A 27,271-nucleotide genomic window follows, 5' to 3' on the forward strand; every position below is an offset into this window, starting at 1 on the left:
CTGAGCCCTGAGGAACTCCACTTGTGACTGGCCTCCAGCTGGAGTTAACTCCATTGACCACCACTCTCTGGGCCCGGCCATCCAACCAGTTTTCAACCCAGGAGAGTGTGCGCCTGTCCAGGCCAGAGGCTGACAGTTTCTGCAGCAGAATGCTGTGAGAAACTGTGTCAAAGGCTTTACTGAAGTCCAAGAAGACTACATCCACAGCCTTTCCCCCATCCAGTAGTTGAGTGATTTTGTCATAGAAGGTGATCAGGTTAGTTTGGCAAGATCTGCCTTTTGTAAACCCATGTTGACTGGGCCTGATCACCCGGTTCTCTTGCGTGTGCTTTATGATAGCACTCAAGATTACCTGTTCCATGACTTTCCCTGGCACTGAGGTGAGACTGACAGGCCTGTAGTTCCCCGGATCCTCTCTGCAACCCTTCTTGTATATGGGCACAACATCAGCCAGCCTCCAGTCTAGTGGAACTTCCCCAGTCAGCCAGGACCTCTGGAAGATGATGGATAGGGGTTTGGAAAGGACATCCGCCAGTTCCTTCAATACTCTTGGGTGGATCCCATCCGGCCCCATAGACTTGTGGACGTCTAGCTGGGCAAGCAAGTCTCTAACCGCCTCCTCTTGGATCACGGGAGCCTCAATCTGCCCCTCTAACTCTTGGATTTGTAAACAGAAGGAACAACTTTCTTTGCTATTAAAGACTGAGGCGAAGAAGGCATTAAGTACCTCAGCCTTGTCCTTATCCCCTGTCACTGTTATTCCTTCTGCATCCACTAGAGACTGGATATTCTCCCTCGTCCTCCTTTTCCTGTTAATGTACTTGTAGAAAGACTTTTTGTTGTCTTTCACAGACTTAGCGAGTTTCTGGCAAGATTTATACATATGCATGTAAGTGGGAAATATATTCTGTAACCATTTTTTGTCTCATTTCATATGATTGATGGAGATCATTCCTGCATGTTGCCCAGGCCTGATAAGGGCTACTTGCATTCTACAACTCCAAAACAAGTCTTAGAGAGTTTTATTTGCCAACATTTTTGGTATCAAGAAGATTTAAATTAAACATTAGGAAGGTGAGGGTGGTGAGGCAGTGGCACAGGTTGCTCAGAGAAGCTGTGGATGCCCCCTCTTTGCATGGTTTTTTGTCAGTGTTTTTCCAGATACTCTTTGGGGATGGTAACGTCTTGTGTTCAGTACTCAAGGGATGCGGTTTAGTGGCAGATAGGAATGGTTGGACTTGATTACCTGAGAGGTCTTTTCCAACTTAGTGATTCTGCTCTACAAAGATGATCGAAGGGCTGGAGCACTACCATGCGAGGACAGGCTGAGAGAGCTGGGCTTGTTCAGCCTGGAGAAGGCTCAAGAAAGATGTTGTAGGCACCTTCCAGTACCTGAAGGGGCTACAGGAAAGCTGGAGAGGGGCTATTCCTAAAGGCTTGTGGGGATAGGACGAGGGGGAACGGGTATAAACTGGACAGGGGCAGATTTAGGCTTGATATAAGGAAAAATTTCTTCATGAGAGTGGTGAGACACTGGCACAGGTTGCCCAGGGACGCTGTGGCTGCCCCACCCCTGGAGGTGTTCAAGGGCAGGCTGGATGGGGCCTTGGGCAGCCTGAGCCAGTGGGGCGGAACCGGATGTGCTTTCACCCCCCCCCTTCCAACCCAAACCACGCTATACCCTCAAGCAGCCCTATCATGTGCCCTTCCTACTTCCGGCAGCTCTGCGTCACTTCCGGCGCGGGGCGCAGCGAGGAGAAGATGGCGGCGCTGGGTGAGCCGGTGCGGCTGGAGCGAGGTGAGCGCTGCTGCGGCCCCTTCCCCATCCCCGGAGGCCTCGGGAAGCGGCGCTGAGCGGGTAGCGATGGCGCCGGCAGCGAGCGGCTCCTCTCCCCATAGGCACCAATTGCTTTGCCCGCCTGTGCCCCCTCCGTTTCTGCCCCCCTCCCCGGTTCTGCTGGTGGGACCCGCCCTCACGGCTTTTCTTCACGCAGCCCCCACGATGTTAAAATAAGTAATTGCCATTACAAAATGTGGAGTATTTTCATTTAAGCTAAACTAGTGTTAAGTTTCATCTAGGTAGTTGTATTTTTTTTTTCAAATGCTTTTTTTCCCAGACACTGTTAGTTTTCTTGAGGTGGTGACTGTTGGGACGGGTCCAGAGGAGGGCTGCGAAGATGATCCAAAGATTGGAGCGCCTCCGGTATGAGGACAGGCTGAGAGAGTTTGGGTTGTTTAGCCTGGAGAATAGAACGCTTTGGGGACACCTTAGAGCAGCCTTCTAGTGCCTGTAGGGGTCCTACAGGAAAGCTGGGGAGGGACTTTTTACAAGGGCGTGTAGTGATAGGACAAGGGAAGAATGAATGGCTTTACATTGGAAAGGGAATGATTTAGATTAGACATTAGGAAAAAGATTTTCCCATGAGGTTGGTGAGACACTGGCACAGGTTGCCTAGGGAAGTTGTGGATGCCCCATCCCTGAAGGTGTTCAAGGCCAGGTTGAATGGGGTTTTGAGCAGCCTGATCTCGTCGGAGGTGTCCCTGCTCATGGCAGGAGAGTGGGCGGAACAGGATGATCATTAAGGTCCCTTTCAACCCAAACCATTCTATGATTCTATAAAATCTTGTGTGAAGTATGATCTCTGCTGATCAGATGCGTCTTCTACAATCACTTGTTTGTCAGCTTTCCCTATCTCAAATGCAAGGTCAGACAGAGCTGACTCCAAAGCTCCAAATCAGCAAGAGGTTTGACTGTTGTGAAGTTTATAATAACATTTAAATTAGTCCTTGGAAACTAATAGAATATGCCTAAGATTTGTGGCAAAATTTTAACATATAAGTGGGAAATATATTCTGTCTCCAGCTCTTGTCTCGCAGTTTATGGAGATCACTCTCTTGTGTTGCCCAGGCCTGATAAAGGGTGCTTACTTTCTAAAACTTCAAAACAAGTCTTAGTTTATTTGCTAGTGTTTTCGGTATCAATGTTTGTGGCTCTTTAGTTTGTGGCTGGGTTTCCATGGGTATGCGGGTCCCAGAGCTTCTGTAGAGGTGGCTGCTGCACCTTCCCTTCCGCCAAAGCTTCTGCCAAGGCTTCTGCCAGCTCTTCATTCAGCGTGCTAACTCCTCATTCCTGTTTCCATCCTGGGAAAATTTTTCTTGAGCATAGCTGAATTCTTAACTTGAAGTTCAATCCATTAGGCTGTACCTTGGCAATAATAATTTGTTTTTATAGCAGGCAACTTACACATGCAGATGGCCTTTGTTCATGGTTCTGCTCAACTCTATTATCACCACACATTTATGTTTTCATCCCAGTTTTCCACTCTGTAGCCTTAATTTGTGTTGTTAATACTGTGCAGTGTGTAACTAGAATTAGTAGGGAAACCGATAAAATACAGCACCTAGTTGGGTACTTTTTCTTTAGTATTTTTGTGTCTTTTCCAGGAATTGTAAGAAATCAAATTCCTTCAGGGTGGTTCTTCAGAACTGTGCAAGGTCCACAGTAGCTCAGTGAACACGTGCTTGTATAACAGTATATACAATTGGTTTATTAGTGCGTATTTAGGAACAATGTGATGGAAAATAGAATTTAAGTGGGAAAAAGTACTCAAAATGAGAAATCCCATTCTTGGAAACAGAAAACAATTAAGTGGCGTGTAGGGGACTGGATGAACTGACTGTTTTCCACTGCCTTTCTCACAGTGCTAGATGCCTTTCTGCTTATGAATAGTACACTGGATGTGCCCGTTTTATTGTGTTTGGTACTGTCATGTGTGGTCTACCTCAGAGTTCAGTTTTCTGTTTACCTAACTCTCCTTCCCATTCTACAAGTGAAGCACTTGTAATGTGTGAGAGAAGGGCTGTAAATAGTGACTTATGTAAGGACTTTGCTTCCCACTCTGCAGTTCATCTACCCTCTGTACTCCAAAGCTTGTTAATTAGGGCAGCTGCTTTGGCAGTGGATTAGTTTCTCTGGGTAGGTCTGCGGAGTTAAACCTCAGGCAGCATCCTCCTCCGCCTCATTACCCTGCCACTATGCTCTAGCCATGAAAACAAACAAATCTGCAGAGTTACTTAGGCATCAGTGGAACAAAGGAGCTATTTAGTCTTCTGGCATATTGGTCTTTTTCAGAAAAGAAGAAAAAGGGAGCACAGTATAATGGGCCTACAAGAGCAAGAGCTTTTTTTACAGAGATAAATAACCTCTGTTAATTGTATGGGCTTGACTGCAGATAACCTGATAATGAATCAGCTGCAGCTCAAAAGTGAATATCACTGATGATGTTGGCATATAGCATAAGAAAAGAGAGATTAGTGTAGAAAATGAGGTGATTCATGTTTACCGTATGCTTACCACCAGGGCAACTGGAAATTCTCCCCTCCGAGCTGCATGCAAACACCACCACCCGGATTCACTGAACGGCAGAGTGGAAACAACCTTTAACATTTCAAAGTTACTCTGATATTTTGGTGGTGATCTGTGATAGCTCTGCCTAAACTTTAGGAATCCAGACTATTTAAACATAAGTAGGGAGGTAGTTAATCAGGAGTATTTATGAGTATGTTGCGTTTTTCCTCTTTCTGTGTTTTGTTCCCACTTATTCTTGGAATGGTGGCATCTTGATGGCATTTTTTTTCACATTCTTTTAGTTTAAATGTTTGTTTTTTCAGAACTTGAATCTAGTATCCTGAGATCACAAAAATTATTTGTGACAAACCAGCAACTGATAAAAAAAAAGATGGAAAGGTTGAAAGAAAATCCATTTTTAGCCATGCGTGGATTCCGTTTTACAGTGAGTTTTATGGGGTTTTTTTTAATCATCTATCTCTGCAGTTATTTCTGCGTCAATCCTTGTTCAAATCTGTCACTGAAACAGTTCTGTGCTGTTCGTTTCAGTCTCTGGTGCTGAACAGCTGGCTAAACTGTAGCGTTAATATTGTGAAGAAGGCAGCTTTCTGCTGATCATGTCCCAAGCAGTAGTTCAGGAGGAAGCAGGCTACATCAGCAGGGCAGTCAATAGCCTTTTCTTGAAAATTAGAGAAGGTGTGTTTTGCCACTTGTTCCTCACCAAAGTAGTTCCTTTCTGGAGCAGTATTGCTGGGAGAGATTGAGTCTTGGCCTTTTAACTAATAGCTGCATGGTGCTGTTCAGTAGGAGAAAGTTATACTCCTTTCACTTTCAGACTGTTGTTATCACTTCCTGTAAACAGCGTAAAACAAAACAACTATTGGGGGAAGAAGTGTCCTGCTAATAGGATCCATTGCCTGCATTTAACTGAGCAAGAGTTGCAGCCAATAGGAAGATCTGTAGAGTGCTAAGGACTCAAGTTTCATGCTGTGCTTGTTGGCTTTGAGTTTTTACTTCACAGCACCATCTTCGTCCTTTGACCTGAAAAACCTTTTTTATTAAACTGTATCTTCTGCTTTAGCTTAATCTAAAAGGAATTCTGTTCAGCATATCCCAGTCACTTTTTGACAAGCTGATTCCATGCTCTTAGTCTATACTTTATGAAAGACAGCTGGTACCCAAACGAGCCAATTTTACCTTAGGATATAAAATGGTATGTAGCTAAACTTTTCATCTGATAGGAGATCATGGTAGGAAATATAATTTATTGATGAAACATGGAGGTCAGAGAAACAGGATAGCTTAACAAATGGAGTTCTGGAGTCTTGATTCCTGCAGCTACTCTTTGGATCAGTAAATTGCTGTCACCTTTTAAAATTCCTTGCAGCATCCTAATCAGACTGTTAGATAACAAGTGCATGCACCTTACAGCTTAAGGTGGTTTCTTGACCACAGGCTTGGAAGCAGCTGCCCAGAATTTTACTCTTCATGTGCATGAAATACTCATTTGTCTGCAAACATCTGCAATTATTTAAATGATAGCTGTATTGTAATTTACATACTTACTAGACTTTTCATGAATATATGGAGTGTTACAGGATTGGAAGTGCTGCTGTTGCCGTTTGTTGATCATACTACTTCAAGTGGTTCAGTGCAAGGCTTCATGAAATGAAGATAATTTGGAGACTGAAGTTCTGAAAAAGATGCATTTCAACTAAAAGAATGTGGGGGGAAAATGCCATCAAAATGCTGTAACACTCCAAGCACATGTGTGAACAAAACACAGAAAGAGGGGAAAATGTAGCATCCTCATAGATGCTCCTGATTAACTACCTCCACTGCTTATGTTCAAATAGCCTGGATTCCTAGAGCTATACAGGATACAGAGCTATTGCATGTCACCACACAGGGGTTACTAAGGTTGTTGGTGATTTTGCATCGTAAAAGGATTGAAATATCAATAAGCAGTCACATTTATAATCTCTTTGATTTCACTGTTCTGTAAGTTAAATAAAATAGAAAATGTGTGTTAGGAAATTAAAAGCTTTAGAAGCTTTTTTTTTCGTTTTGTAATTGTACAAATCAGAAATATGCGTGCTTGTATGAAAGAGTCCTCTGTAACCTTGGGATTAGTAGTAGCTAAAATTTTGATATTTCTTTGCCTTAGATAACCAATGTTTATAAAGCTTGGAAATGTCTGCTAAAAAGTGCCAGGTTCTCACAGCAGATAGAAACCTTAACTCTCATCTGAAATAATTTGTATCTCGTAGCTACAGCGGTAATACTTGCGTGTTCTTCCATGAAAGATTTGTTTCCAGTCTGTGGATAACCAGTCTGTGAGGTTGTTGCGGCTGCACTACCTGATCTCAGTGTATAGTTGGTAGGATGTGTCTGATGATTCACAGAAGCAGACAGAGCATCGCTGTTGGCTGTCTCTTGCCGGTGTGCTTCACTTTAATTTCTGAACATAGGCCCTGCTGTCTTGTCGTCCTGTTATGTATATTCTATCTTCTTACAGTTGGCCTTTAGCAGGAGTTTGTGGCTATTGTATGTCCTCTATGCTGACGCGATGCCATTGAGTAGAGACACATTCACAAGAAAATGATTGCCTAAAGGTTAATTACAGAAAAAAAGGAAGTAATGCATTTGGGAAATAGCAGTGTCTCAGACTTCATCCTTTTCTAAAATAATCTGTGCAGCGTTTTTATGTAGTAGATTAATCACTGCTGCTTTGTCTTTGTGATAATGAAAGTAATCCTTTCTGTCTGCTCTTCTGAGAGACTGTTCCACTTCTGTGAAGAACTTGCGTGATTGAGAATCATCACTAATGTAACACTTTGGAAGTACAAGTGAGGGATGTGAATGTGTTCTGCTCCTGTAGAGCTGCCAGGAGCGTGTCACATAGTGTTATGTGCCCATCTTGAGTCATACTGGACTGGAATCAAATCTTTCACAGCGAGTTCAGTTTCACAAAGCAGCCTGTGCGTTTATGAGAATATGGACAACAAATTCTTAGGAACAAATTTCTATGAACTCAACAAAGAGGTTTGGGGTTGAGGATTCCAGGTGACAGAGAGACTCTCTCTAAACTGAGAGTTTGGTTGGATTTCCAAGCACTTTGAGGGGGGCGGGAAATAGGACATAGTTTTCAGCCCTGTTGTATGGAAAGTATTGAGCGTACTCTTGTCAAACTCATTTTTTTAATACAAAAGCAATCTTAGGCAGCATATTTGACAATATTCTGACTGGTTTTAACAAAATCTTCTCCATGCAGTAGATAAATTATGAACTATGCCTATGAAATGTTGATATGGTATGTATCAATGAAATAGTTCAGTCTCATATAAGGAAGAGTCAGATTGTCTTTGCAATAGGGATACCTCCAGGTATTTTTACAGGGTTGGATTGCTGTGATTGGCCTAAATATTCTGAAAGTACAGTGTTTTATTGTAACATGTTGTTGATACGTGGTTTTATGGGAGAAATTAAACTGGTATATTTAAGGTGCATGCAAGTGTACCTGCATGCACGCACACACACATACTACTACTCCATTCATTTTAAAAAAAACACACCCTCAAACCTTGAATGTCCTCAGGTATTCCTCATTAATAGTGCTTTATTTTTCTGTAGACATCTGCAGAGCAATTGAGTTGCTGGAAAAATTGCAGAGAAGTGGAGAAGTGCCACCACAGAAGCTGCAGGCATTGCAAAGGGTCCTTCAAAGTGAATTCTGTAATGCTGTAAGGGAGGTAAGTCAACCTCACGTGAGCAGTTGCCTTGAGTTAAAAAACAGTATGTTTTAGCTTTTCCGTTTTGCGTTCAGTGCAATAATCCGATATTATTCTTTCTAAAAGCTGAATTTGATTTACAGAGCTTAATGCAACAAGACTTATTTTGATTTTTAAAGGTTTGAAACAAAATAATTTGGGATAGCATGGGTGTATTAAATAAAAGCTCAGGAGCAAATAACTTTTAAAGGTTGTTTTGAGAGTCTGTCCTTACTGGCAGCTCGCAGGCTGTTATCCTCGGAACATAAGAATGGACAAAGCACTGATTGCCTGTTTCTTTTAAGCCAAATCCACATCACCCTGCACGCCACTTTGAGGTGTAGCCTTCATTCCAGATACTTCTGGAGATTTTTAAGTGATTGAATATGCCTTGCTATTGGTGTTGGTGCTACTACCGATGATAACACCTGGAATAATTTCAAAGATCTCTTTGCAGACATGGATCTTATGTTAAGGTTTCCATCCTATGGAGAACAAAGTGCTTCTTGCTTAGCAAGTCCAATTGACTGGCAGGTAGATGTGAGGATGGTGGATTAGTCCTCAGTGTGAACACCTCCCATATCATTAGTATTCTTATTGCCTCTGTGTTTTCAGTACTGTCTTTTTTTTAAGATATTCAATTAGCTGCAACAGTTCAAGGAAAATTTAGAGTTTTGTAGGGAGGGGATGGATTGTCAGGAAAGCTTTTGAGAGTTATCTGTAAGTGATTTTGTAGCATCCTTATTGGAGAGTTTCGTCCTGTTCCCTATGAGGACAGGCTGAGAGAGTTTGGCCTGTTCAGCCTGGAGACGAGAAGGTTCAGAGGAGATCTTATAGCGACCTTCCAGTACCTGAAGGGGGCCTACAGGAAAGCTGGAGAGGGGCTGTTCATAAAGGCTTGTGGGGGTAGGACCGGGGGGAACAGATATAAACTGAGAGGGGCAGATTTATGTTAGACGTTAGGAAGAATTTCTTCACCATGAGAGTGGTGAGACATTGGCACAGGTTGCCCAGGGAAGTGGTGGCTGCCCCATCCCTGGAGGTGTTCAAGGCTGGATTGGATGGGGTCTTGGGGCAGCCTGATCTAGTAGGATGTCCCTGCCCATGGCAGGGAGGTTGGAACTGGATGATCTTTAAGGTCCCTTCCAACCCTGACTATACTATGATACTATGGTCTTGAATCGAACAGGGGAAGATAGTCATCCATGTCTCCAGTCAGGTGTGTTAGATAAGCCATAAGCATTTCTAAATTCATGGTGATGTTTGAATGCTGTGGAAAGAGGAAAGATTTGGATTGAGACCTAGCTTGCATGGATTGACTGAACAATAAAGATGCCAAGAGAGTTGTTGAGCAATAAAAATGCCAAGATAGTATGGTAGATTGTCACTTGACATCACCTTCTGTTGAATCAGAGATTAAGTTCTTGTTAGAGGTGTGTGGTTTTTAATTTACACATTTTTGCGTTGTATCTGGTACTTTTTATATTATCCAAGCAGAAAAATACCTGTTTTCGCTATACTTAAACTGTTTTGTCTTTAAAGGTGTATGAACACGTATATGAAACTGTGGATATCAGCAGTAGCCCAGAAGTTAGAGCTAATGCAACAGCAAAGGTAAAAGCTGGACTGTAACTTGTGTAAAATACAGTATTTTGTTACTTTAGAAGCAGGAGAAGATTATTTAAAATTCAGAAGGGTATTATCTAGATGTCTGATAAAATTGATAAGCTTAATGGGTGTAACAAAAGACTTGTTATTTTTAAGTTTCTTCCGTTTTAATTTTATTCTTCGAGCTCTAAATATTTCATGCTAGTGGTGGTATCTAAGGAATTTATCTCATTTGTCTTAATATTTAAGTACTTTGAGATAAAATTACTTTTTCAGACTGCTCGCTGTGTCTAGCTAAGGGGTCTATATTTAATTTCTTATAAATAGGAAAATCTTGGTTCTTACAGGCCACTGTAGCTGCGTTCGCTGCTAGTGAAGGTCATTCCCATCCCAGAGTGGTTGAACTACCCAAAACCGAAGAAGGCCTTGGATTCAACATCATGGGAGGCAAAGAACAAAATTCTCCAATCTATATCTCTCGAATTATCCCTGGTGGTATTGCTGATAGACATGGAGGCCTGAAACGTGGAGACCAGCTACTTTCTGTAAACGGAGTGGTAGGAATTACTTTTCCTTTTCTTGTGCAGCAGTAACTACTTGTTTCCACTTGGGGGCGTACAGAGAATATTCATGACACAAGCTCGATGTCATCTTTCAATCTTGTCAAAATTTGTCCTTGCAAGAACAACTTGCTTAAGTTTCTGTAGAGTTGTGTGCACTGAGAGTTCTAGGATTATGCTTTGCTTATCTATCTCAACTGGGAACTGTTATTTATGTCAGTATTTCAGATTCTGAGGAGTTGTGTCAATTTAGTCCAAGTATTGTTTTGTGAAATAGTAACTGCCATTACGGCTTCCTCTTTCATCCAAGTTCCATGATGCAGATTTTAATTACTTTGGTTTTCTGCACCTTCTGAGGTAAGTAGTAAATTATGCTGTGTTGTGTTTCACTGACCAGATTCTCATTATCCCAATAAAAATGCTTCTGCGTAAAGAAAGCTGCAATAAGATGGAACTACGAGGTGATGTTATCTTCAGTTGTGTGATATTTTTTTTCCTTACATTTAAGTGTACTAAGCTTCAAAACCAGAGGCTTTCTAGCATATTTTTTAAATATGCTAGAGTATATGTCTAAAGTGCTGTTGTGGATATTTATTTTTAATAATCCTCTTCTGAAGAGTTACAATACAAAAAGCAAAACACAGGGTGACTGGAAAGAAGAGACTATAGACAGGCTTTGACTTAAGGCAGTTGCTAGTCAATGCATGTAAATAGCTCTCAAACCCTTGCTTTTATTTACAGAAAAGCTGTATGCTAGCCTAAAAATAATGGTGTCATTACATCTGCAAACCAGATTTTATTTTAAGACTAAGGATCAAAGTAAATCGTGTGCTTTTTATCCCAAGTGGGATTTTTTGACACATGAAAAGAATAGGGACTTACTGGGTACCTGTACTCTGACTCACTTGGCCCTTGACTATTACTTGGGAGTCCAGCTGCCCTTTTCAGGAGAAATACGAGAAATCATGGCTGTAGTGATGCATCTATCCTTGGCCTAGCCTTCCTGTTATGTTTAAGCATTGAGGGACAGGTGTAGAACCCTCTTCAGGTGAGATGTTCCTCACGCACAGACCCTCTTAAAGAAAAAAAACCCACCACTCAGCCCCAAACTGAACTGGATCATCAGACAGGTGGTGCAGCTAAAAATGACTGCATGTGTGTGCGCATATAAATGTATATAGCCATTGTACGAACACAGTGAGTGCATCAAATACTGTTGAGAATGCTAATGTGCTCTGCAGAAGAATCTTCTAATGTTTACAGGTGGAATCCAGTAATCTCCATACATATGACAGGCATTTTCTTATAATTGTATTTTCTAACTTAAAACTTTAAAAAAAAAATCCCACTGGCAAGACTGCAGTGAATGTGCCTTAAAAGAAGTTTGGTTTTTTTTTCCAGCTGGGAGATTTTGATTATACTGCAGAATTTTAGGTGCTTTAATATAATTAAACATAGAACTTAACAAATCTTTTGTTACCAGTTTTAAACAGAACAGCCTACACATCCACTTGAATAACAAAAATGAAAACATTCAAATGTGTGTCTTGTCTAAGTCTGACAGAAGAGAAATAACTTGGGTTTTTTTAACTGTTGTCTTTCTTTCTGTAAGTAACTTTATAGTAACGGGGAAACCCTCCAATCAACAGGTACATCACCTGCCTTCTAGCTTCTAATAGCACCAGTGGGAGGTAGGCTTGGGGTAGTCCCATCATTGTGTTTAATAAGTTTCGGAGAAATAAGTTTTGCTGATAAAATGTGTGCTGTCCAGGAATGTTTATTTGGATGCAGTTGTTCAGAATTGTTGATTAGTATTTTTAATTAGATGAATCTACTATAACCTGAATAAATTCTGAGAGTTGTTGTAGGAAAGTATTTTTAGCCTGTTCTTGCTGAGCTGAGTTAGGCTGTTCTCGATCACCTCAGAGGCAATTAACTTGAATACCTTGCTTTTACTGAGAGACATGTGGAGCACTAAGATAAGCAACACGCGGCATGTTAGCTGCTCTATTGCAGGTGCCCAGTATTACACTGTTTTGCCTTGTCATAAGGCAGGATATTCTCAAGGAAGGCAACTATCTTACAATTGTCTGGCAAATTATTAGACAAATTGAGGGTGATTACTAATTTTAAAATGCATGCCAAAAGAAGAGAAACAGTCTTGAATTTTAAATAAGTGTCCTCCTGAAATTGTTGAATTTTGTGTAATTTATAATTGCCTAACTTTATCATTATTTCACTTAACTGTATGTAAATACAGAATTTAATCGTTCAAAGTAAAGCTAGCCAAAAGTATTATGCTACTCTTTTGTAATACTAATTAGTATATTTATCATCACCTCTTATTGATTTGCAGAAGAATAAATCCTGAACTTGGGTGATGTTGTACTTGCGCAGTCTTCAAACTAGAATACTTCGATATTTGATTATAAAGAAAGTGTACAAAAAAATGAAAAATTTTTTTTTTCATTTTATGTCTTTACTAATATTGCATTTATCGGTTTATGCTTTGCAGAGTGTTGAAGGTGAACACCATGAAAAAGCGGTAGAACTGCTGAAGGCAGCTCAAGGAAAGGTTAAATTAGTTGTGCGATACACGCCAAAGGTCCTGGAAGAAATGGAGTCAAGATTTGAAAAAATGAGATCAGCAAAACGCAGGCAGCAAAATTAACATTGTATGCAATAACTTAAAGAGAAAATACATCCCATTTACGTTATGTAGTTTGCTTTCTGACTCAGTTGATCCAGCGTCTGGGCGACAAAAGACACTGTCGTTTTCGTGGAATCACAGAATAATTGTGGTTGGAGGGACTCCTGGAGATCACTTTGTCTAACCTCCCTGGTTCAGAAGAGGGTTGGCTAGAGCAGGTTGCTCAGGACTGTGACAGGCTGGGTTTTTGAGCATCTCCAAAGACGGAGACTCCAGAAGATCTCTGGGCAATCTGTTCTAGTGTTTTGATCTCCCTCACACTACAGAAGTCTATTCTTATATTTTAAATGGAGTTTCCTGTATTTCCATTTGTGCCCGTTGCTTCTTGTTCAGTCACTGGATGCTACTGAGAGGAGTCTGGTTCTCCTTTTTACTCCTCCCTATCAGGCATTTACACACACTGGTAAAACATCCCTGACCCTTCTCCAGGCTAGACAATCCCAGTTCTCTTAGCTTCTCCTTGTCTGCCAGACGCTCTATCGCTTAATCACCTTGTGGCCCTTTATTGGACTCGCATTTGCATGCCCATGTCTGTATAGAACTAGGAAGCCTGAAACTCAGCCAAGCACCGGAGTTGTGTCTCACCGGGGCTGAGCAGAGAGGAAGAATCACCTCCCTCACCTTGCCAGCCACGCTTTTCCTGATGTAGACCAACAGACTGCAAAGTTGCTTTGCAGCTGCTCAGCCCCCGCAGCCTGTGCTGGTGCATGGGCTTATTCCTCCCCAAGTGTTAGGACTTTGCACTTTCCTTTAATTAACTTCCGGAGATCCTTGTTTGCCCACTTCTCCAGCCTGCCAAGGTCCCTTTGAATGGCTCGCTGAGAGCGCGCTCTGTCCTGTCACCCGTGTTGTTAATGAAAATTTCAAACAGTGTGGACCCCAGTACAGACCCCTCGGGTGCATCAGTAGTGACTGACATCCAGCGGGACTTTGTGCCACTGATTGCAACAACGCTTGGCAGTTCAGCCATTTTTAGAATGTTTTCAGTCTCCATGCGTTTCCCAGTTTGAGGAATGTGTACTTTTAAAATGTTCTGAAAAAAGCATATATACTGATGTTTCTATTGATTTATTTTTTTTAGCGAGTCTCTTTTATGTTGGACCTTTAAATATGAAAGTGAATTTACAGATTTTTCAAAGGCATTTAAGAAGACTTATTTCTGTAATTGGTATCCTTTTTTTCCTGTTTTCTTTTGGCATTACTTAACATAGAATCTGCAGGGGTTATTTTGCTGAATGATTTTGGGGAAAAAACAATTCTTATGTAGCAGTATTTTGGCACTTTTCTTAAGAATATGTTGTACATCAACTACAAAACCTAATCATGATCTGCTGTAGCTGATAACGATACCAGATTTTGTAATGTTTTGGTGACTACGTTATTTTTACACTTCTGCTAAATCGTAATTGGTTATTCTGGAAATTGTATTACCTCACCTGTAAATAATTTACAGTTGGTGTTCTCATATAATGATTTTGTAATAGCTGACTTTTACAAATTTGCAACAATCATTCCTGTGACTTATATTATTTTGTACTAATTCTAAAACAGTAAGGGGAAAACTGTAACTGTGTGTGCGGTTCTGGATTGACACTCTAGATGTATTTTTTATATCCAGAAACGGAAGATGCATTAATGCAGTGCAAAAGAATTCCAGATGTTTCCCTGATTTTCTGCTGTTTGCAAGAGGTATTCATCTTAATTGTCATACCTCTCTCGTGGTTTTTAGTATGTGCTATTGTAGTCTTATCTACAGACTGGCTGTATTGGTCTTGGAATAGTTAGTACCTGTATTACTGATTATTACATTTACAAGACTAAAACGTTCTGAGTCTTATATGCCAGATTACCCTGACGTGTGAGCTTGTCCAGGGTTTTATTACTGACTGCTTCTGACTTGGAGATTCTTGTTTGTACTACAGAAGTTATTAACATCACCACTGCTATAAAACTTGATGTGGAATGGTGCTGTGCCGGTTATAAGGAAATCTCCAACTCTAAGTGATTGTCTTGTTTCAAGCGTGGTTGATGGTGGCACAGTTTTTGTGTGCCATTCTGAAGAAGATTTCTGGGCAGAGGTCCACTTCTTGGAATCTACCAGGTTTGAGGCTGTACTTGTGTAGTTTAGGGTTTGGGTTTGGGTTTAAAACTTCACCTTTTGGTATATGTCTAGAATTAACTTGATTGCCTACTGGGGCCTGTTGACTTGTATGGCAGCTAGGAGTGCATCCTCATTGATTAGTAATTGGATTCTTAGCAGCTTAGACTGAAAAGTGCAGTTCTTATGATGTGACTAATCCCTAGTCTTTTCACATGGAGCAGTATAGTCCATTGTGAAATAATTCACTATGGGAAAGGAACGAAAAGGTTAGCATTCTAAAAATGACAGCATGAAATTCGTGCTTTGTCAGTTGATCTACTGGAAGAGAAAAAAAATGTGATTGCTATGGGCAAGTGAGAAATGTGGTTGCTTTCTGCATGTTTGTAAGCATGATAAGCCTGCAAAGAGAAATTTGGATTTTAAAGATACTGATAGTTTGAAAAGGCAGTATAAATATTTATCAGTTAGATGACATTGAGCACTGATTTGCATGGTTGATATCTGCCATAGGCCTCTTTCAAAAGGTCTCACGGTACCAATACAACCATGTTGTTGAATTGTATATTTTTATGGAAAAGCTAATGTTTAAAGTATTGAGACCAAAATCACTAGTTAGACCAATTGTGGATGTGTTTTAATTTAATTGTAAAATAGTAGAGATTTGTTTTAGATATATATATAAATATATATATATGAAAGAACAGTATGGATACAGGACAGAAATGTGTTTTAAATCCTATATCCCTTGTCTTACTGAACAAAGAGGTGTGTTTTGTTACTGGAGGAAAATAGTTACTCTAGTGCAGCTGAAGCTGCTAAATGAGTAGCATTTTCATTCTGAATTGTAGCATTTGGATACAGTTTGTCAACTACAGCGATGTGGGGAGGTGGATCTGGACATATAAATTGTGCACGTGGAGGTCAATGAAAAGTTTTAAAATAGCAACAATAAAAACAATCCAATAAACGAACAACTTGTTAACAGTCATCTTTAATACTCTGAAAACCCTGCAATATTAAGGAAAGGATGGATTGAAATATGCCAAGAAACTTGATCTGTTTCTACTGAGCAGTGCCTGTACTGTTAAAATGCAGTCCCTACACGCTTGGCATACTTGGGTATGCAAACAGATCAAGAAGAGGTATGATTTCTGCAGATAACTTCTGCATCTATTGCTGCTGTGAGGGATCTTTGGGGCTTATCAACAGAAAAATAAAAGCTAAATTCCATGTGCATTGTGTTTGTGCATTTTTCTTCTGACTTTCCATTTTGAGTACTGTTTTCAGACTGCTGTGATTGTGTGTTTATAATCACTAGGGTATAACATAAACACCCTGCCTGTGTGGGGGCATCTGAAGAGAAAAACTTTAAATCTCTTATTAGTTTGTTCTCCTGATTGCTTATGGATCTTCCCTTTGTGACTCCAATGTCTTGTGATTTGTTGGAGAAGATAATTAGAGTGCTATAAATCATCTAAAATACCTTGGAGCTCCTGCATTTTTGAGACCTCCTTAGTCTCGTCTGCATAAACTTACATCATGCATAATGTTCTGAGTCAGTTATTATCTCTTAATTGTTTGACGCAAGTGTCTCAAATAATGAGTTGTTGAATTTCTGTAATTCCCTGTTTAAAGACCTCATAAGGTTGTCAGCTTCTCAGGAAAATGTGCCTGGAGTTATGAACTGGGATAAAGGTAGGAGAAAGTGATTCAATGGTGATGGTAAAAAGACGTTTTAAGAATGTATGTAGGCTGCAGTACAAATACAAAATGTATGCCAAAAGGACTAATAACACATGAACCAGAAATAAAAACACATTTTCAATTTTATTTTAAAATCCAATCATTTCCATGATCTGGCTTGCGCAGTGGCCATCTCTGTTCTTCTAAATATGTGGTTCACACTCTGAAACTGAATTTCAATGTAAGGGTTATAACAGTGAAACAAAGACTGATGGAAGTTAATTTAATTTCATAATGTAAAAACCCAGTAGTTTATTTACCTTATTGCAATTACAGGCTTAACTGATTTTAAAACAATTTAAAAAGTTGGTGGAACATACTTCATTCCTGATTTCAACTGTGATCTAGTTGAATATCCAACTAGATATCCAAATAAGCTGGAAAAGTATTTTGTCCAAGCTAGTATCCTACCTTAGACATGCATGGATTGAGAGAATCAAACCTACTCTTAAATAAAATATACTGACTCAGTGTTTCTCCGCCAAATTGTTTTCCTTTCTTCTAATCATTTCTTCTGGAGGCTGAGGGTGGATGCAAAAAAAATTTGTCATCTTCATTTAAACCCAGAAATGCCAATTTGGAAAACAGATCGCCTAGAAAGGTGGAAGACACCGCATCCCTGGAAACGTTCAAGGTAAGGTTGGATGAGGCTCTGAGCAAACCGATCCAGTTGAAGATGTCCTTGTTTACTGCGGGAGGGGGACTGGATGACCTTCATGCAATTCAAACTATTCTCTGAAAAGCAAAACTTGTGTGTATCGGAGGCTGCCTACATATTGGCATAAACAGATGAAACATGGCACTCTTGTCCCATTCCTGTCCTCAGTTAGGAGTCCTTGCTGTGTTCTGGCATTCACTGGGTTTTGACCTTGTACGGAGCCATTTCGGTTCAGTAAGCTCGCAGAAACCAAAGAATTGTGTGTCACTTTGTTTCAGTTTCCATTGCCTTAAGTGAACTCTAAAGCAAAGTGTGTGGTCAAAGGAATTGTGTTGATGCATGGAAAGGGTGAGACAAGGGTTATGTCGACAAACTGACTGGGATTGTGTGGTAGCCCGAGATATGGAGCAGTCTGGGTTTCTGTGATTCTTTGTCTCATAAAATCCTGATGAGAAGCTGGGTTTTGAGAAAAGCCTGAGTTGCAGTGCTTGCTTTTATAGGGAAATTGCCCTTGGCCTGGAGGGTCTGAGTTGAAGGCAACACATTCAACAAGACATCTGAAATTCAGCATGTGCCTCAGGGTCAAATTGGCAGCTAGTTCTAATTGCAAAAAAAAACACTATAAACCAAGGAAACTGCAATAAAAGTTCCAGAGAAACCTTTTAAAATTGACATTGAATATGAAGTTTTGATGTGCTGTGATTTCTTGTGGTTTTGGAGACCCATCTTGGGTCTAGAGTGGCAAAATCATGAGAAGGAAAACTCTGCATCCCTCACCTTTGTTTGCTGGGATTTTGTTGGAGTTTCTGTTTGGGTTTGTTGTCTTTTTTTTTTTTTTTTTTTTTTTAAGTAACTTGAGTATTTCATTGGTAACAAAGGCTTAAAAGGTTTCAAATAAAATCTTCTGCTCAGATTTTATTTTTATCTTCTGCTCAGTGTGCTAATTATTTCTTCCATATTCCTCATGAAGGAGCCTCGTCACACATTGCCAGGCTCAGGAGACTGGATCTATTAATTCCAAACTGAACAGTGCTCAGACCTCTGTATGTTTAATTGTATAGATTTGCGTGGATAGATTTTGCCTATATAGAAAGGCTTCTATTAGTATAAAAGCTGGAGTAAGACAGATGCATTCCAACATCGCTGGACATTCGTGTTTAGTCTTATAAAACCCTTATATTGAAATAATGTGTCCTGTTGAGAAATGGTGATATTTAAACAGTCATTTTCCCTATCTAAAATAATTCCGCCCCTCCCCTTTTCACCATTTTTTTTTAAATAGTGTGTTTTCCTGGCTGGCTGATCTGATTTGATAGTATAGAAGGCAGACATGGCTATCTAAGAGCTACCCAGGGTATTGTATGAAGTTACTGGGGTTTTTTTTCCATTGTATCATCTGGTTTAGGTACTCGGACGTAAGTGGTTCCATGTTTGTTTCTGATTTCTCCTTGGCTATCGGGAAAACAGATCTGTAGAAGGGAAAAAAATAACCCAAACACCCCACCACCAAGAAGTCATCTTCCCCGAACAGTGCAAGGCTTGAGTTGTATACCTCCAAAGGTAAATAAAACCACCCGCACCTGGTTCTTATCTAATCGCAGCTCAGCTTCTCTGCCTGAGCAGTACAGGAGCATTGTCTGAATAAAATCTAATCTGTGTTGGAGACTGGATGGCTGACAGCAGGGAAATAAGTCACCAGGCCTTTCACTTACCTCAAATGGCTGTAAGCAGAAGGCATACGTTGGTGATTTATGATGTTAGTGGCATTGCAGTAGCGCCTAGATGTCCCGGGTTTGAATTAGGATCCTATTGTATTTTGCCGTGTACAAACACAGAACAAATAGTTTGGCTCCAGAAAGCCTCCGTCTGTTGCTCAGAAATTGTAGGGTTTGTGGCTGCTCTTGTAAGTTAGGTGTTTCTGAGAACTGGGAAAAAAAATACTATAGAAAAATAAGATATTTTGCAGTTTCTTTTGCGATTTCATTTGGAGCAAGTATGTTGTTTGTTTTCCTTTCAAGGAGTACGAAAGAGAGCCGCCCCGCAGTGTGAGCTTGAGGTGCAACCACACACTCTGTTCTGTGTATTTAAACTTTATTTTTTATTTTGGCAGGCTCCTGGCTGTAATTTTACTGAAGTCGAGAGCCTGCAGTAGCCATTCGCAGTCATCTCCACGGTAAATGTGGAGTCCCCAAGAAATTGTATTCGTGTCACTGTTTTGTGAAAGTTTAAATGTGCGAAAGGTGTCTGCCTGAGCTGCTGCCGGCGTTGGGTGTGGGTCACACTGCGATTTAACCATGTACAGCAACAGCTTTAGGTGAATGTGAGGGCATATTCACATGAAATAGCGAGAGTAAATCTAATAAGACAAGTGGAATGCAGCTAGTTAAGTAAGAAATGGATCATGATGATAAAGGGTTGCAGTTACGCAGGAAAAATGATGATTGTGTCTTTGAAGTCTTGGTCACCTATTAAGCATTGCCAAAGCTGTTTGTCACCTGGTCCTGGGGAAGGGGCTGGAGAACAAGTCTTATGAGGAGTGGCTGAGGGAACTGGGGGTGTTTAGCCTGGAGAAGAGGAGGCTGAGGGGAGACCTTATTGCTCTCTACAACTACCTGAAAGGAGGTTGTAGAGAGGAGGGAGCTGGCCTCTTCTCCCAAGTGACAGGGGACAGGACAAGGGGCAATGGCCTCAAGCTCCGTCAGAGGAGGATATCGGGAAAAAATCCATCACAGAAAGGGTCATCGGGCACCAGCAGAGGCTGCCCAGGGAGGTGGTTGAGTCCCCATCCCTGGAGATATTTAAAAGATGGGTAGACAAGGTGCTCAGGGCCATGGTTTAATGGCAGATGGGAATGGTTGGACTTGATGACCTAAAACGTCTTTTCCAACCTGGTGATTCTGTGATTCTATGATTCTAAGTGTATCCCTAAATGTTCTCATTAATTTCTGTGTCCTGCCTGGCATGCTAGGCATTAATATAGCAGAGTTACGTCATTCTTGGAGTGGGCATGGATTAAGAGTAGCCCTGAAGAAAAGGACTTGGGGGTGTTGGTGATTTTCCCCCTCTACTCCATTCTCATGAGACCTCACCTGAGTACTATGCTCAGTTCTGGAGCCCTCAGCATAGGAAGGACGTGGACCTGTTAGGGCAGGTCCAGAGGAGGGCAACAAAGATGATTCAAGTGCTGGAGCACCTCCCATACAAGGTCAGGCTGAGAGAGTTGGGCTTGTTCGGTTGGGAGAAGAGAAAGCTCCAGGGAGACCTCATAACAGCTTCCCAGTACCTAAAGGGGGCTACATGAAAGCTGGGAAGGGCTTCTTTATCAGCGAGTGCAGGACGAGGGGTAACAGGTTTAAGCTGAAAAAATTTAACTTGGGTATTAGGAAGAGTTTTTCACTGTGAGGGTGGTGAGGCACTGGCACAGGTTGCCCAGGGAAGTCATGGCTGCCCCATCCCTGGAGGTGTTCAAGGCTGGCTTGGATGGGGCTTTGACCAACCTCATCCAGTGGAAGGTGTCCCTGCCCATGGTAGGGGGGTTGGAACTGGATGATCTTTAAGGTCCCTTCCAGCCCAAACCATTCTATGATTCTATATACGTCCCAAGCAGTGATTAATCAGCTGCTGGAATGTTTGCTCTGCTCCACAAAAACTCTCTGTCTCCAGGCTCCTTGGAGAGCATCTTGGAGATAACTTGTGTCAGTTTTTCAGCTGGCACCAGACCCTCTGCAGTGGAAATACATACGGTCACCTTTAGTCCTGGCTGTGATTCCAAAATCTGAACAATTTGTTTCAGGCTTTATATACACATTTCAATATCTAATGACAGAGAAGACATCATGAAAATATTTCCAAACAAATAAGTTAGCTGCCTCCATACGAGCTGATCCCCGAGATGGAGAAATGCTCACAGTTTCTAAAAGATTTATTTATCTGGATTTTGTTTTGTGGCACAAACCCCATCTCTGGTGAGTTAAGAGCAGGACTGGTTTCTGGGCAAACAATAGCACTTTTTTTGCAGGTGCAGTTATTTTTTTACATTAGCCGTGTGCTACAGAACAAAACTTAAACCTCTGCGTTGTGAGCCAGGCAGAAAATGCGGGAAATTACTTAGGAGGAAGCAAAAAGGACAAGGATGAAAGATCGGCAGAGAGGATAAAATAAAATTAAATTGATCCAAAATATCTAATGCATGTTTATGCCCCAAATTCTGAAGATAGCTTAGTATGCGATAGCTCAGTTTTGTGATAAATCTTAATTTCTTAGCAGTTTGCTTCCCTTCCTCCCCACAATAAACAAACCACTTAAAATCAGGCTGGGATTCCCCAGTTACTCTGGTAAGAAGGACTGCTGGAGCCTGTTGAGTCAGTTGTCTTGTAACTGTAAGAGCTTTTCAAAAGGACAATCTGCATTTAATCCTACAGAAACTAAGGCACCCACAGATTAATAATGTTTTTACTGCTTCAAAACATGAATAAAAACAATCTTTATGTTTCACTGCAGCCTCTGAACGAGAAATAAAAGGAAAACACAGATTCTGGAGGAGGGTTAGATAGCAATGAGAAACTGTATAGTGTAATGAAACTAAAATAATGATTTTGTTGATCTTCAAGGCTGCAGGTAAAAGAAGAAATCAGTCTCACACAGTGATCTAGTCATTCCAGGGAATGCACCAAAAAGGTATCTGGCATGGGTGATTCTATGATTTAAATCATAGAATAATAGAATCCTAGAATCCAATCCATACATTGTGTCCAGTAATGTTACTGGGTTAATTTATATTAACAGGAAATTCAACTAAAAACCTGTGGGGAGTGTATCCTGTCACTCTTCATCAGGGATATTCTGATACCTAGAAAAATAAATCACTTGTTAGCACTGCACAGAAAATCATTCATTACCAAAAGGTCACTTGTTCCCTTTTGCAATCCTATATATTTCTTTATATGCATTTTCTTCCAGAACATTACAGTTATTCCATGGTGATGACAGGTAATGTATTAAATTGAGTTTTCTTTGATAAACAACTTCAACAAAAGAATCTGAGTCCCCACCCTTGGAGGTATTTAAAAGACAGGTAGACAAGGTGCTCAAGGACATGGTTTAGTGGCAGATAGGAATGGTTGGACTCGATGATCCAAGAGGTCTTTTCCAATTCTATGATTCTATGAACACAAGTTTTAATAATATTTTGCTAAATTTATCATTGAAATTAAGTTTACATTACTTAGACTACACTATAATTCTTCCCAGCAGGGTTTAAGTAGGATTTAAAGCTACATCATCCTTAAGCTGCACCTCTGCAAAGTCAGATTTCAACCTTCTAGCGTTTTTTTTATTATTATTGGGGGTTTTTTATTATTATTATTTCTAGTATAATGTCTTGCTGTAAGTTGTATTCTGGTCAGCGCTGCAGTGCCTTAGACACTAGAATCCTCGTTGTTTTCTAGGGATGCTCTGGGGAAAGGCTCGCCCCCGCTAGGTGCTGCCGGAGAGCCACTGCTGGGGACCCTGCCTCCTCCTGGCCCCTCCACCTGCCTTCCTTCTCACCTGAACTGCTCTCCCCTTTACTTCTCAGCTGGCCCCATATCGCGAAATATGCCAAAATCTTTCAAATACCTATGGACGTTGCCTTTTTAGGAATTGAATGAGCAAATATGCCTTGCTTTGTCCTGTTAGGCTTTGTTCTCGCAGGTTCTTTCGCTATTCAGCTCTTAATATCGGTATTTCTGTCTTCACTGAACTACGCGTGCGCTCGCAGCTCACTGTGCCCTGGGCTGCATCCAAAGCGGCGTGGGCAGCAGGGCAAGGGAGGGGATTCTGCCCCTCTATTCCTCTCTTGTGAGACCTCATCTGGAGTACTGTGTTCAGTGCTGGAATCCCCAACATAAGAAGCATATGGAGCTGTTGGGATGAGTCCAGAGGAGGGCTACAAAGATGATTGGAGGGCTGGAGCATCTTCCATACAAGGAGAGGCTGAGAGAGTTGGGCTTGTTCAGCCTGGAGAAGAGAAGGCTCTGAGGAGATCTTATAGCTACATTCCAGTACCCGAAAGGGGCTACAAGAAAGCTGGAGAAGAACTATTCATAAAGGTTTGTGGTGATTGTGGAAATGGGTATAAACTGGAGAGGGGCAGATTTAGGCTTGATGTAAGGAAGAATTCCTTCACCATGAGAGTGGTGAGGCACTGGCACAGGTTGCCCAGGGAAGTTGTGGCCGCCCCATCCCTGGGGGCGTTCAAGGCCAGGTTGGATGGACCTTGGGCAGCCTGAGCCAGTGGGAGGTGTCCCTGCCTATGTCAGGGGCGTTAGAACTAGATGATCCTCAAGGTTCCTTCCAACCCAAACTGTTCTATGACTCTACACATGCTCACAATCATAGAACAATTTGGGTTGGAAGATCTCCAACATCATCCAGTTCCAACTCCTTGCCGGTGGCCAGGGATACCCTCCACTGAACCAAGTTGCTCAAAGTCCCATCCAGCTTGGTGCTGAACACCTCCACGGGTGGGGCATCCATGACTTTTCTGGGCAACCTGTTCCAGTGCCTCACCACCCTTTGTAACCCCCTCCCTGTGAAGTATTTTTTTGTCATATATAATGATCTGGCCATGAGCTGATTTCACTTTGTTTATCATTTGATTTCTTTTAACATTAAAAGTATTTCATGCTAGAATGTCTGTAGAAAATCTTGATCACCTTGTGCTTACAATGACCATTTTATAGAAAATAAAACTAGGACCACGTGCATTTTAGCCCAAATCATTCCCGTTTCATTAAAATGAGTAAGGGTCCATTAGCTCAGTGTAACTAAGAAACCTCTTGAATTACCACCAAGTGCACTCAAATCTAAGTGATGTTCAAATCTCAACCAGCGTATCCAGAAGGAGGCAAGTGGTCAGACAAAGAGAATATTCAATGTTTAAGTTGTGTATTTCTTTCCTTTATTCTCCCTGTGCTGTTTTAAAACGATGGATCTCACTGTGCTTGTTTTTCTCCATTAGTTTTTCTTGTGTTACAGAACTGTATGGTAGGTATTGACAAAGTCATTTTCTGGGCAGATTTTTAGCCCTACCAAATTAATTTTCGATTTCTTTTCAGTCCAATCATTTTTCTGCAGTCTTAAATTGTTTCTGTGTTTCTGCTATACCAGGGTTTGGATCCTTACCTTCATTTTCTTGACAAAACTCTCAACTCAGTTTAGCCTCTCTCTTTCAGCTGGCATGTATTCCTGAAGCAATTTTCAGTTCTACTTCAATTGAATAAAAGTTTCATCCTCCTTTCTGGGAAGGAGTATGCTTTAATTTTTAAGAGAACTTGCTTTGTCAGTGCAGATATTACATATTTTGTTCTTTTTCTACTCAGAGCAGCTCTATGTGATGTTCCTTGGCTTACTAGTAATTTCCTTTAAACTGCAATCCAGGTGTTGATTGAATTCCATAGTAGTATAGGACTCAAAGAGCAGCAGCAGCTTTTGCTGATGATGCTTTGCTACTGTAGGCTTTGGAGAAATCCTTCAGATCCATCTCTAGCCTACTAGAGTGCAAACCTTATTATTATCACTACTTAGAGATGATATTTAAAGCTATTATAAATGGCATACATCGGTGTGTTTACATACACACGCTATACTGGGTCTGAGGAACCCTCTGGTAGGGGGAGAGCATTTGGCCTCTGTGAAACCAGTGGTGATCCTGAGGATGGAGCAACTCACAATGCAGGACCAACATATTTGACAGCAGTTGACCTCAATGTACAAATAGAAACCTCCATGGAAATATCAATGGTTGGGTCTTCAAGTTAGATTTGACAGTCACTATCGATGTGGAGGGTGAGAAAGCTGGTGCTGATTTTGCCTATCTCAAATCATGGATAGGATCATTTATCCCAAGGGCCAGTGTTGGTCCTCACCTCCTGCTGCAGGACCTCTCACCCCCTTCAGAGCAATATTAGCATTAATGATTTGCACAATTCCATCTTAAATTAGTGCTGCTTTAATGGGATAAATTGGGAAAAACATTATTGGGTAAGAAAAATTTGGGGACGTTGCTGGTACAGTATTGGTGGGCTGCCTGTTTTATAAAGTCTAATCATGTCTGAAAGCAAAACAGAGTTTTTATAGTGACTATGAGTTTTATGTTCTTGATCACCTGCCATTCTCTCATGGCACAGCCATGAGGAGTTCTGCTGCTTCAGTCAAACTTCAATTTGTACTTATTTTTGTGTCTGTGCTTTGGGTCTTAATCTCCACGCTCTTTCACATCGAACTCCCACCAAATCTGAATGAATTCGTGTCTTTGAAATGTTGCTAGATAGTTTTGTGGCAACAGCAGAAAAAATCCTCTGCCCAGATTTTTGCAGATTACACTTTTTAACAATGATGATTTCAAAGTCTAAGGGTACCATTTGTAGTTAAATAAGTCATTTAATAAAATGTACCCGTTATTTTTTCAGCTTAAAAAATACCTTAACGTGTAGATCTTTATAACCTAAATAAGCCAGATTTGCAATAAACATTAAGAGTTTCCTTATAAAGGAAAATAAAATCAGTATGTGGCTGCATAAGAAAGAGAGAGAATTCTGGGATGCTGATGGAGAGAAGAGAGCAGTGTTCCAACAGAGATAGTAAAGGAGAGGCAGTGGTTGCAAAAATAAGGAAATGATTGAAGTTAGTGTGCCAGAATGAGTTATGGATTAACTGGAAGAAGCAAACCAATATTGTCTGAATGGAAAGGACAAGTGAATTGCTCCTAGGAGAGGAGTTTGGAAGATGAAGACTTGAGATAGCTCCATTAATGAAAAAACACCTGAAGCAATGCTTGAAAAAGAAAACAAAAGAACTGAAACCAGGCAAGGATAGAGAGGAAAAGCTATTCCAGTGTTTCAAGGGATGAAAAAAAAAAAAAAAAAAAAAAAAAAAGTGGTTTGTTTTTCTGCTTTTGCTAGAAATCCAGAAGATTTCTTTTTCCCAATCCTCTTTTTTCCAGAAGAGAAGTTCTGTGGGCATTGCAAGGCACCAGGACTGCAGTACAAAGTATGCTCCACGTTACTATTCATCTTCCAAGCACCATGCAGTCACTGAAGGCTGCTTCCACTCCCATTATTTTTGGTTAGTGAAGTGAGAATATTTGCCAGGTAAGTATAACCACTTCGCTGTTTTGCTTTGCCAGCTGAGGGGAAAAAAGGTCACTCTTTCTTATCTGGACTGGTTCAGGTTTGTTTTGTAAAAGCAGGTCCAGAAAACAATTCCTTTTAATTTTTTTTTTTTTTCCCTGGCTATTCTGGTTTTCCTACTCCTCCATTGTTGTCCCTGAGTGCAGGTGCAGAAAGAGGGACACAAATGTGCAGTCTCTTTGGCCCTGGCAGTTGTTAGAATGACATGGTTTTAACTTGATGTGGTCACCCTGTGAAGATCAACCAGGGAGAAGGACAGGAGTCAACCATGTGTGTCTACATACCTATGGCAAAGCTTTATAATACATTGGTAAATTTGAATTTAGTGAGACCTCTGTACTGCTCACAAAGTGTAGGACAAGCGCACGGCGAATTACTAAAATGACTTTATTTTTCCAGTGATGAATCACGATGTTCATAAAAAAATCAGTGCATCAGGAACAGGATTCCCAGTGCGGAAAAGAATAATAGTTTTGGCAACTAGGTAAAATAGTCAGCATTTTTTGAAAGGAATTAACAGTTGAAAAAACGAAGAGAAATGCAGGAGGTGGAGGCAGAGGCTGGCAGATCTATATTTCTAGGGATTTCTGTGTGTACTCTACC

At 40.9% G+C, this 27,271-nt stretch overlaps 1 protein-coding gene across 2 annotated transcripts; it reads left to right on the forward strand.

The window, feature by feature from the left end:
* Positions 1–1,688: 1,688 nt before the first annotated feature.
* Positions 1,689–17,288, forward strand: LIN7C (lin-7 homolog C, crumbs cell polarity complex component). Of its 2 annotated transcripts, XM_054068593.1 has the most exons (6): positions 1,689–1,798; positions 7,982–8,100; positions 9,661–9,732; positions 10,074–10,283; positions 11,936–11,977; positions 12,802–12,928. In XM_054068593.1, the coding sequence occupies exons 1-5, from the start codon at positions 1,699–1,701 to the stop codon at positions 11,960–11,962; spliced, it is 528 nt and encodes a 175-aa protein (XP_053924568.1). In that variant the 5' UTR covers positions 1,689–1,698; the 3' UTR covers positions 11,963–11,977; positions 12,802–12,928. The 2 variants fall into 2 exon arrangements, with proteins under 2 accessions (XP_053924568.1, XP_009554058.2); XM_009555763.2 differs by lacking the exon at positions 11,936–11,977 and having other exon boundaries at positions 12,802–17,288.
* Positions 17,289–27,271: the final 9,983 nt, after the last annotated feature.

The sequence above is a fragment of the Cuculus canorus genome, chromosome 5 (genome assembly GCF_017976375.1).
Source record: "Cuculus canorus isolate bCucCan1 chromosome 5, bCucCan1.pri, whole genome shotgun sequence".
NCBI lineage: Eukaryota > Metazoa > Chordata > Aves > Cuculiformes > Cuculidae > Cuculus > Cuculus canorus.